This window comes from Bufo gargarizans, chromosome 4 (assembly GCF_014858855.1).
Source record: "Bufo gargarizans isolate SCDJY-AF-19 chromosome 4, ASM1485885v1, whole genome shotgun sequence".
Classification (NCBI taxonomy): domain Eukaryota; kingdom Metazoa; phylum Chordata; class Amphibia; order Anura; family Bufonidae; genus Bufo; species Bufo gargarizans.
In genome coordinates, this window is record NC_058083.1 from 507664998 (window position 1) to 507677645 (window position 12648).

Genomic DNA, 12648 nt, shown 5'->3' on the forward strand with positions numbered 1-12648 from the left:
ATCGGTGGTGAATCTACGCGTGGTGGATTCACTTGCACATAATGGGTTGGGGCTGTTTCACACGAGCGAGTCCATTGTGGGAATCACGCTCCGTCTGTGAGCGTTATCCTCCGTTCTAGACTTACAGGAGCGCAGGGCATTATACTGATTTATAATGCTGTGTGTTCCTCTGCTTGGCCTTATTGCTACAGAATCATGGTGACATAAAGCTGTCCGTATGATCTTGTATCAGTAAGGTCAAGCAGAGGAACATACGGCACTATAAATCAGTATAAGGCCTCTTGCACACGACCGTATGTATTTTGCGGTCGGCTAAACACGGATCCGCCAAAAATACAGATGACGTCCGTGTGCATTCTGTATTTTGAGGAACGGAACAGCTAGCACCTAAAAGAACAGTCCTACCCTTGTCCTTAATGCAGACAATAATAGGACATGTTCTATTTTTTTTCCGGAATGGACATACGGAAATGGAATGTAACTTCCTTTTTTTTTTGCGGACCCATTGAAATGAATAGTTCTGCATACAGTCCTCAAAAGAAATGGAACGGACATGGAAAGAAAATACGTTCGTGTGCATGAGGCCTATTGCGGTCTCCAATGCACGGGCACCATCCGTGCGGTTGGCGCAGACGGATGCAGACCCATTTAACTTGAATGGGTCCGTGATCCGTCCACACCAAAAAAAAAAATAATAGAACAAGTTCTATTTTTTTGTAGAGAGAACCCCCACAGAAGTATTAGTGCTTCCGTTCCGCACAGCTGCTTTCGGATTGCGGACACGGTGTGCACGCGGCCGCTGCCCTATATGTTGTGGACCAGCAGTTTTTGCGGGCTGCGGTACCGGCCTCATGCTGCGCGCTCCTGCGAGTCCAGAATGGAGGGTCGTGCTCACCCATGGAGCCTGATTCCCGCAATGGACACAATACTTTGCCTTCTTTTATTATTACAGACAATGCCATAAGAAAATCCAGAATGTTCTCCTACATTCCTAAGGGGGTGAGACTCTGCACCTTCCAGGGGAGCAGTCAGAGGAGGCAGCGCTCAGCAGGCAGGTGCTCTGCACATGGCATGCCTCTGTCTCCCAGCACCTGCCTGCTCTTTGCTGTGTGCACAGCTTGCTCTGGGTAGTTTCATTCACAGCAGCCTTTTCTCCAGTTCTTGCATTTCCAGCTAAACCCCTTGGATCCTGCTCAAACCCTCCTCCCTCCCCATCATCATCATCATCATCACCACAGACATGCCCTGACTCTCCACAGTCGCTGCTCCTGCCTCTGCTCAGCTCTGGCACTCTGAGGACTCTACCTCCAGGCTTCTCCAGTCTCCAGCAGCACCACACAGTCAGACAATGCCTTGCTTCCCAGAGAGGAACCTGCAGAGAGCCTGGAAATGAAAAGTAAGTGCTTTCTAGACGGATGGATGTGCAGGGTGGGATGTACTGGAGAACTACAAGTATCAGGAAGCTTGCTTTGTGGCGCTATGTCATCTGGAGTGCTGCAGGTTGTTATATACTGGGGGCATTGTATCAGAATGGAAACCAGTGCAACAATGTTTCTGTTTTACAGCTGAACTGGACTTAACCCCTTCATGCCTCTCCACTGTCACCTCGCTTATACATTTTGGATCTATGGGTGCAACAATGTTTCCATTTAATGATTGAACTCCTGCATTTTGCACCACTTCTTGTAGCTTCCTCCCTTTGGCTTCGGATTGTGAAGGATTTTGACTTCTGATCTTGCAGAAGGTGTAGGCAGAGGAGAACTGCTCCACCAGGGAGGAGAGGGTGCGGGGTGTGCATTGTGTGAGGGGGTTTGGGCATAATGAGCATCTGGGGTCCTTGCTGAAGGATTCAGGTTTTAGAAGAACAAGGAGAGGCAGCTGATGTCTGCTCCTTGCATAATGCAGAGCTGAGGGTTTGTAGCAATGCATGATGATGTGGAGTCAGGATCACACAGGAGACCTCCTACAAGGAGGTCTCCTGGTGTCCTGGATGCTCAGTAATGAAGCTTCTGGACACTCACAGCCCCAGCTCCTCATTAGCACAGGCTTCATTACTGAGGAGCAGGGGCTGAGAGTGTCCAGAAATGTGACTGCAAACTCCACCAGGGCTGTTACTACAGGTCTACAGTATGGAACTGACCATCTATCTATCTATCTATCTATCCATCTATCATCCATCATCCATCATCCATCATCAATCATCAATCTCATATCTATCTATCTATCTCTTCTATCTATCCATTTATCATCTATCTCATATCTATCTATCTATCCATCTATCATCAATCATCAATCATCAATCATCAATCTCATATCTATCTATCTATCTATCTATCTATCTATCTATCATCTCATATCTATCTATCTATTGGTCCATCCATCCATTGTATTTGATATATTATCTATCTATCCATTTATCATCTATCTATCTATCTATCTATCTATCTATCCATCCCTCTCTAATAACAACCTGTTATCTATGCATATTTAGTCTCTCTCCTATCTATCATTCTAAATATCTATCCATTTTATTTGATATATTATCTATCTATCTCATATCTATCTATCTATCTATCTATCTATCTATCTATCTATCTATCTATCTATCTATCTTATCTATTTGTCCATCCATCCATTGTATTTGATATATTATCTATCTATCCATTTATCATCTATCTATCTATCTCTTCTATCTATTTATCTCTTCTATCTATCTAAATATCTATCCATTTGTCCATCCATCCATTGTATTTGATATATTATGCTATCTATCTATCTATCTATCTATCAAGCTCTCATATTTCCAGTTTACTGACCTGCATTAGCTAAAAGGCCAATTTACTAAGCCCATTGAACATACCAGTGTGTTTTTGTAGAATGGACCCTTCCGAGGAATCCTATGTGACTCCGGGGAGGATGTCAGAACTGACACTTGCCTTTATTGCTTGGTGACCGCTTTCCCAAACCTGGTGACACAACAATGCAAAGAAATTCTGAAAGTATCAGCAGGTGCCACATGGCAATGATATGGGCGACAGCGAGCTGAGAAACTGCCGCCTGTAGCATCTCACCCACTATCATACAGAAAATGCTGAAATCTGCGCCCAAACAAATGCACAGCGGACAACTAGGGTGACTTTCTGAAATGATCCAAATACTATTGGTTTCCCTCCAGCTTCCTCCCCTTCAGAGAACCTGCACACGGTGCAAATTTGTATGTAAACAATCCACTTGAAATCCACACCAAAACTGCACAAAAACACATAAATCCGCACTCTTTATCACAGTGTTTTTTGTGCAATTTCTGTTTTTATTGTGGATTTTCTGTTTATGTTAACAACCCCATGGAAGTCTATGAAGAAAACCCCTCTACAGAAGGTGTGAAAACGCACAAACAATTGACGCGCTGCAGATATTAAAAGCCACACGGAAAGTCAATTTCCGCACAGAAGAAAAAGCACTTTGCTGGTGCTGTATTACGCGGTGGTTTTTCTGCACGTAATCTGCAAGTTCCCCTTAGAGAAACACTGAGGTGATGTGATGGTCACGGTTTTACCACAACCACCATGTGACACTGCGGAGCCCCTGCCTTAGTATGAATAGCGTACTTACTTTTCAGTGCGTAATGCATGCATATATCGTACCGCCCCACACGTGAACGCATTGCACCCAAACTGAATCCTGACCCATTCATTTCAATGTGCCTGTGTACATGAGCAGTTTTTTCACGCATCAGTTCTGCGTTGCGTGAAAAACGCAGCATGTTCTATATTCTGCGTTTTTCACGCAGCCCTGGCCCCATAGAAGTGAATGGGGCTTCAGTGAAAAACGCATTGCATCCGGAAGCAAGTGCGGATGCAATGCGTTTTTCACTCATGGTTGCTAGGAGATGTTCAGATGTCTTCAGTTTTTTATCACGCACGTGAAAAACGTATCAAAACGCATTGCACCCGTGCGGAAAAAAATGAACAACTGAACGCAATCGCAGACAAAACTGACTGAACTTGCTTGCAAAATAGTGTGAGTTTCACTGAACGCATCCGGAGCCCAGGGGCGGACTGGGAACTTAACTGGCCCTGGAGAAAATACTAAAAGTGGCCCTGTTTTGTAGTCGGGTCCAAATTGATAGAAGGGGGGCCAGCAGTACCATATTATGGCACATATAGAGTCAAATACCACAGTCCATCACAAAATATTGCCCCCATCAGCCCAAAATACATCCTCAAAAATTCCACTGGCCGGCTGTGAGGGCTCAGGTGGCCCCTTGGGCATCCGTCCACTGGGAAATTTCCCTGTATGGTCTATGGCCAATCCGCCCCTGCCGGAGCCAATCCGTCACACTCGTGTGAAAGAGGCCTAAGGACACGAGCGTGACGGAATAGGTCCGGATGCGTTCAGGATGCGTTCAGTGAAACCCACACCATTTTGCAAGCAAGTTCAGTCAGTTTTGTCTGCGATTGTGTTCAGTTGTTCAGTTTTTTCCGCGTGGGTGCAATGCGTTTTGATGCGTTTTTCACGCGCGTGATAAAAAAACGGAAGGTTTACAAACAACATCTCTTAGCAACCATCAGTGAAAAACGCATCGCACCGGCACTTGCTTGCGGATGCAATGCGTTTTTCACGCAGCCCCATTCACTTCTATGGAGCCAGGGCTGCATGAAAAACGCAGAATATAGAACATGCTGCGATTTTCACGCAACGCAGAACTGATGCGTGAAAAACAACGCTCATGTACACAGCCCCATTGAAATGAATGGGTCAGGATTCAGTGCGGGTGCTATGCGTTCACGTCACGCATTGCACCCGCGCGGAAATCACGCTCGTGTGAAAGGGGCCTAAGGCTGGTTTCACACGGGCGTTGCAGATTGGGGCCGGATGCGTTCAGGGTGCGTTCAGTGAAACTCACACTATTTTGCAAGCAAGTTCAGTCAGTTTTGTCTGCGATTGCGTTTAGTTGTTCAGTTTTTTCCACAGAAGTGATGCGTGAAAAACAACGCTCATGTACACAGAGCCATTGAAATGAATGGGTCAGGATTCAGTGCGGGTGCAATGCGTTCACGTCACGGATTGCACCCGCGTGGAAAACTCGCTCGTGTGAAAGGGGCCTAAGAGTCCATCTTCTAAATTCTTCTCATGTTCTCATTTGAAAAGTTGTTAACATTTCCATTTACCTCCTATTACTTGTATCTGGTACTGAGAAAAACTGACGAGAAGTCAATATCACAACCAGTTACCGCCATCGCGTTTTCCTAGAGTCCAGAACAGAAAAATTTGTTGTGATATGTAGCAGTATAGTATGAGAAAATGTATGACTGCATAGCACAGCATATTTACCATGTCTGCCTATAGAGGGCAGTAAAATATTACCTATATTCTTGTACATAGGAGCAGTATTATAGTAGTTATATTCTTGTACATAGGAGAAGTATTATAGTAGTTATATACTTGTACATAGGAGCAGTATTATAGTAGTTATATTCTTGTACATAGGAGCAGTATTATAGTAGTTATATTCTTGTACATAGGAGCAGTATTATAGTAGTTATATTCTTGTACATAGGAGCAGTATTATAGTAGTTATATTCTTGTACATAGGAGCAGTATTATAGTAGTTATATTCTTGTACATAGGAGCAGTATTATAGTAGTTATATTCTTGTACATAGGAGCAGTATTATAGTAGTTATATTCTTGTACATAGGAGCAGTATTATAGTAGTTATATTCTTGTACATAGGAGCAGTATTATAGTAGTTATATTCTTGTACATAGGAGCAGTATTATAGTAGTTATATTCTTGTACATAGGAGCAGTATTATAGTAGTTATATTCTTGTACATAGGAGGCAGTATTATAGTAGTTATATTCTTGTACATAGGAGCAGTATTATAGTACTTATAGTCTTGTACATAGGAGCAGTATTATAATAGTTATATTCTTGTACATAGGAGCAGCATTATAGTAGTTATATTCTTGTACATAGGAGCAGCATTATAGTAGTTATATTCTTGTACATAGGGGGCAGTATTATAGTAGTTATATTCTTGTACATAGGAGCAGTATTATAGTAGTTATATTCTTGTACATAGGAGGCAGTATTATAGTAGTTATATTCTTGTACATAGGAGACAGTATTATAGTAGTTATATTCTTGTACATTGGAGGCAGTATTATAGTAGTTATATTCTTATACATAGGAGCAGTATTATAGCAGTTATATTCTTGTACATAGGAGCAGTATTATAGGAGTTATATTCTTGTACATAGGAGGCAGTATTATAGTACTTCTATTCTTGTACATAGGAGCAGTATTATAGTAGTTATATTCTTGTAAATAGAAGGCAGTGTTATAGTAGTTATATTCTTGTATATAGGAACAGTATTATAGTAGTTACATTCATGTACGTAGGAGGCAGTATTATAGTAGTTATATTCTTGTACATAGCCAGTATTATAGTAGTTATATCCTTGTATGTAGGAGGCAGTATTATAGTATATATTCTTGTACATACGAGCAGTATTATAGTAGTTATATACTTGTACATATGGAGCAGTATTATAGTAGTTATATTCTTGTACATATGGAGCAGTATTATAGTAGTTATATTCTTGTACATATGGAGCAGTATTATAGTAGTTATATTCTTGTACATAGGAGGCAGTATTATAGTACTTCTATTCTTGTACATAGGAGCAGTATTATAGTAGTTATATTGTTGTACATAGGAGCAGTGTTATAGTAGTTACATTCTTGTATATAGGAACAGTATTATAGTAGTTACATTCATGTACGTAGGAGGCAGTATTATAGTAGTTATATTCTTGTACATAGCCAGTATTATAGTAGTTATATCCTTGTATGTAGGAGGCAGTATTATAGTATATATTCTTGTACATACGAGCAGTATTATAGTAGTTATTTGCTTGTACATATGGAGCAGTATTATAGTAGTTATATTCTTGTACATATGGAGCAGTATTATAGTAGTTATATCCTTGTACATATGGAGCAGTATTATAGTAGTTATATTTTTGTACATGGGGACAGTTTTCTTGATAAATACGAAGGATTAAATATAAATTCTGACTGTAAATACACATTAATGGCCCTTTATTCTTGAAGTGCTACCAGTATCGCATTACCCTTGGAATACCCCTTGTTCAATCAATTAAACATTTAAGGTTTTTTTGCTTTACTGTCTCTCCTCTGACGAAGCTGAAGCTTTCTGTGCCAAGCGTCATGTGCCACTGCTTAACAAGGACCTCAAGGAGAGTCATGCCTGGGTCACAGCATGGGTTAGCTGGAGACCGCTCACTGTCATGGTGATGCTTATTACATTAAGTAGTGAATTTCCCCTTCCTTAATAGAATTTTACAATGACTACAGTCCTGAGTTCAAACACAAGGGAATTCATGTTGTGCGGGTAATAGGGAAATATCAGAGCCGGTGGCAGTGGTAGGAAAACTCCACCTCTTACTGTAAACCAAGACATCTCAGTCAGCATGGAGCTGCTGGGGTCTTGACCCACCACCATTATGCAATGTCCATGAATCAGCATGGTGTCACCACATACACTTATACTGCCATTCCCTGACTCGTAATAAGAATATCTGTCATCTTATAACTGGAAGTCGGGATCTACATCTATAAACACCTCTGCAGCTGTTAGACTTCATAGTTCTGCAGTTAGCAGAGGGATTTACCCAGCAACAGATGGTGGCCCTCAGAAAATGTAAATGGCAATGGAGGAAAATGGACTTAAAGGGACAAAAACATTCATCACCTCTCCACTGACCACTGTTTCCGTCACACCCACAGATTTGCAGTGGAGCAGCAGCAGCATGCTCGACCACTGCGGATTCTTGCCGCGGTTGTGCAGCTCGGGGTATAGGGAACCATTCTCCCCCCATTTTAAAAACTAGAGCATTTATCACTTATGCAGTGGACAGGTGATAGATGTTTTTGGTCGGAATGTTAAGGTGCCTCTGTGATATATGAATGACTAAAAGATGTGTACGAAGGGACACTTGCCAAGTCTCTCGAAATGTCCAAGACGCTCGTGGAAAAAAAGGAGATCCCCCAAGCACCATAGAAGCCTCCTGCTACCTCCTGGAAAACAACCTTGTGGTCTGCAAAAAAGGGCTTGTCAATAGAGATGTCGCGAACATAAAATTTTCCGTTCACGAACGGCGAACGCGAACTTCCGCAAATCTTCGCGAACTGGCGAACCGGGTGAACCGCCATAGACTTCAATAGGCAGGCGAATTTTAAAACCCACAGGGACTCTTTCTGGCCACAATAGTGATGGAAAAGTTGTTTCAAGGGGACTAACACCTGGACTGTGGCATGCCGGAGGGGGGTCCATGGCAAAGTGTGGTAAGTTGAATTCGCAATGCGATTAATATAACCTGCATTAATCACATTGCAAATTCAATTTAGAGCTAAGTTCCTAATGGTTGTATTGCTAGAATTGACGAATATAACGAACATAGCACTATATTCTCAATCTTCGTTATATTCTAGCAATACAACCATTCAGTGGCGTTGTGAGGGGGGTGCGGTGGGTGCGGGCCGCACCGGCCGCCGGCGCAGGAGTTCTCACTCACAAGTTCAACTTCTAAACTTTGCAAGCAAGCACATCGCACCGTCACGTGGTAAAGGGGGACGGGGTGTGACTCACTGCAGCCTGGTGAGCGGTGGGGCGCCGCGGCAGCTGCCCTGCAGGAGTCTCTGGTGTCGGGAGGAGGAGGTGAGTAGAGCGCCTCTGACTTTATAGACCAAATTATTTTAATAATACCCCAATAATAATAAGTTAATACCCTAACCCCATTCATAAATTACTGGTGGATTATTATAGAGACGGCCCCAGGCCAGGAGACATAAGGGGTTGGGTTGAACTGTGGGCTGAGGCCACCCGGCCACATTTACTAATCTTTGCTCAGGGGGGCCCTCATAAAAATAGACCCACATGTTGTGGACTGGTCATTTTTACTAAGGAATATAGTTTAAACGTTTATGTGCAAAAGAGAAAATAAGAAGTCAGCTCCAATCAGATATCTGCACATAGACCAAGACTCGGGGTCCAGGCAGATATCTGATTGGAGCCGACTTAGTGGCTTCTTTTTTTTTCTCTTTATCTCTTTATTATGGCTTCGGGGGGGGGGGGGGGGGCAGGGGTGACACCATTTTCTACCTCACCAGGTGACACCAGCCATAGCAAAGCCACTGCAACCATTAGGAACCCAGCTCTAAGTTGAATTCGCAATGCGATTAATATAACCTGTATTAATCGCATTGCGATTACAACTTAGTCAAATTTGTGACACTGCAGCTTCAGAATGAATCTAAGATGGATGCTGTCCTTTCTTTTTGATAGGAGGTGGGAGGGTCTGGGAGGGAGGGTCTGCTGCTGATTGGCTGGAATGTGTCTGCTGACTGTGAGGTACAGGATCAAAGTTTGCTCAATGATGATGTATAGGGGCGGACCAAACATCGCATACGTTCGCCCGCCGCGGCGAACGCGAACAAGCTATGTTCGCCGGCAAATAGTTCGGGACATCTCTACTTGTCAATCCACAAAATAAAAATTGTCACGCACTGCACTCTTGGATCTCCCAGATGCCAATTTCTAAAAGTTGGCAAGCATGATGAAGGGTTAAAGGATGTGCCATGTTCTTTTCTGCATGCTTCCAATGTCAACTGACTTGACTATGATGTTGTAAAGTTGGTGACACCGGCAGTGCAGACCATTTTTAGCATTGGTGGTTCATGTGGCTCAGCAGAGATGTCCTGTGCACGGTTGAGGCCAGAGGTTGAATGCAGGGGTGACCTGTGCACGGAATGCCACCGCTACAGCCAAGATGATTTCAGCAGCGGGAGGACCGGAGCGCAGTGCTAGAAGACAGAGAGAAAAATATTGAGTATTCATTTGGTAATTTGAAGGGGTTGCCGAGTTCACATTTCAGTTATTTGGTCAGTTATTTCCATCAGTTATTAGGAGCCAAAACCACAGAACAGGAGCAGATCTTTCCATTATACTTTATCTCTAAGTAGACTTCACTACTGGTTTTGGCTCACAATAACTAATGGAAATAACTGACCTAGTGTGAACACAGCCTAAAACAGATTTTCATCCTTTAACCCCTTAGGCACTTAGGACGTACCGGTACGCCATGTTTGCAGAGTCCTAACTTTAAAACGGCATTGCGGCGGGGGTTAATCGCAACAGGATGTCCGCTGAATGATTCCCCCGCATCGGCGATCGCCGCAAACCACAGGTCAATTCAGACCTGCGGTTTGCGGTTTTACCTTATCCGGCGGGCGGCGGTGCCATCGGGTCCCCATGCGGCTGTAGGGGAGACCCGATGGCATGGAAGGCAGCGCAATGCCTTCCTGAGGCATCGCCGCTGCCTTCCTGTGACGTGCCTGTGAGATCCAGCCCCCTGGATCTCACAGGCCGGAAGCTGTATGAGTAATACACACAGTATTACTCATACAGCCAATGCATTCCAATACAGAAGTATTGGAATGCATTGTAAAGGGGATTAGACCCCCAAAAGTTCAAGTCCCAAAGTGGGACAAAAAATAAAGTGAAAAAAAAAGTTGAAAAAAGAAAGTTTTCCCCCCCCAAAAATTAAAAGTTTCAAGTAAAAATAAACAAAAACGTAATTTTCCCCAAATAAAGTTAAAAAAAATTGGTAAAAAATAGGGGGGAAAAAAAGTATACATATTAGGTATCGCAGTGTCCGTATCGACCGGCTCTATAAACATATCACATGACCTAACCCCTGAGATGAACACCGTAAAAAATAAAAACTGTGCTAAATAAACCATTTTTTTGTCACTTTACATCACTAAAAGTACAACAGCAAGCGATCAAAAAGGCATTTGCCCACCAAAATAGTACCAATCTATTGGCTCTATTGGCACTAAAACATCATTTTTTTTTGTTTTAAAAAAGCTGTTATTGTGTAAAACTTACATAAATAAAAAAAAGTATACATATTAGGTATCGCCGCGTCCGTATCGACCGGCTCTATAAAAATATCACATGAGATGAACACCGTAAAAAATAAAAACTGTGCTAAATAAACAATTTTTGTCACCTTACATCACAAAAAGTGTAATAGCAAGCGATCAAAAAGTCACATGCACTCCAAAATAGTGCCAATCAAACAGTCATCTCATCCCACTAAAAATGAGACCCTACCTAAAATAATCGCCCAAAAACTGAAAAAACTATGGCTCTCAGAATATGGAGACACAAAAACATGATTTTTTTTTATTTCAAAAATGAAATAATTGTGTAAAACTTACTTAAATAAAAACAAAAGTATACATATTAGGTATCGCAGCGTCTGTGACAACCTGCTCTATAACAATATCGCATAATCTAACCTGTCAGATGAATGTAAATAACAAAAAAATAAAAACGGTGCCAAAACAGCTATTTCTTGTTACCTTGCCTCACAAAAAGTGTAATATAGAGCAGTGTTTCCCAACCAGTGTGCCTCCAGCTGTTGCAAAACTACAACTCCCAGCATGCCCGCACAGCCAAAGGCTGTCCAGGCATGCTGGGAGTTGTAGTTTTGCAACAGCTGGAGGCACACTGGTTGGGAAACACTGATATAGAGCAACCAAAAATCATATGTACCCTAAACTAGTACCAGCAATACTGCCACCCATCCCGTAGTTTGTAAAATGGGGTCACTTTTTTGGAGTTTCTACTCTAGGGGTGCATCAGGGGGGCTTCAAATGAGACATATAAAAACAGTCCAGCAAAACCTGCCTTCCAAAAACCATATGGCATTCCTTTCCTTCTGCGCCCTGCCGTGTACCCGTACAGTGGTTTACGACCACAAATGGGGTGTTTCTGTAAACTACAGAATCAGGGCCATAAATATTGAGTTTGGTTTGGCTGTTAACCCTTGCTTTGTAACTGAAAAAAAATTATTAAAATGGAAAATCTGCCAAAAATTTGAAATCTTTAAATTATATCTCTTTTTTCCATTAATTCTTGTGGAACACCTAAAGGGTTAACGACATTTGTAAAATCAGTTTTGAATACCTTGAGGGGTTTAGTTTCTTAGACGGGGTCACTTTTATGGAATTTCTACTCTAGGGGTGCATCAGGGGGGCTTCAAATGGGACATGGTGTAAATAAACCAGTCCAGCAAAACCTGCCTTCCAAAAACCGTATGGCATTCCTTTCCTTCTGCGCCCTGCCGTGTGCCCGTACAGTAGTTTACGACCACATATGGGGTGTTTCTGTAAACTACAGAATCAGGGCCATAAATATTGAGTTTGGTTTGGCTGTTAACCCTTGCTTTGTAACTGGAAAAAAATTATTAAAATGGAAAATCTGCCAAAAATGTGAAATTTTGAAATTGTATCTCTATTTTCCATTAATTCTTGTGGAACACCTAAAGGGTTAACAAAGTTTGTAAAATCAGTTTTGAATACCTTGAGGGGTGTAGTTTATAGAATGGGTCATTCTAAGCCTTGTAACATCCCCAAAAAATAAAATATCATTCCCAAAATGATCCAAACATGAAGTAGACATATGGGGAATGTAAAGTAATAACTATTTTTGGAGGTATTACTATGTATTATAAAAGTAGAGAAATTGAAACTTGGAAATTTGCATTTT

The 12648-nt window shown here is 42.1% G+C and overlaps 1 protein-coding gene across 1 annotated transcript in view; it reads left to right on the forward strand.

Moving 5' to 3' along the window:
• The first annotated feature begins 1279 nt into the window (after positions 1–1279).
• The window catches only part of KCNK2 (potassium two pore domain channel subfamily K member 2), a 150057-nt gene continuing 138688 nt past the window's right edge, over positions 1280–12648 (forward strand). Inside the window, exon 1 of the mRNA XM_044291286.1 lies at positions 1280–1396. Within this exon, the coding sequence (XP_044147221.1) occupies positions 1390–1396 (7 nt within the window). The 5' untranslated portion in view covers positions 1280–1389. The remainder of the gene's footprint in view (positions 1397–12648) is intronic.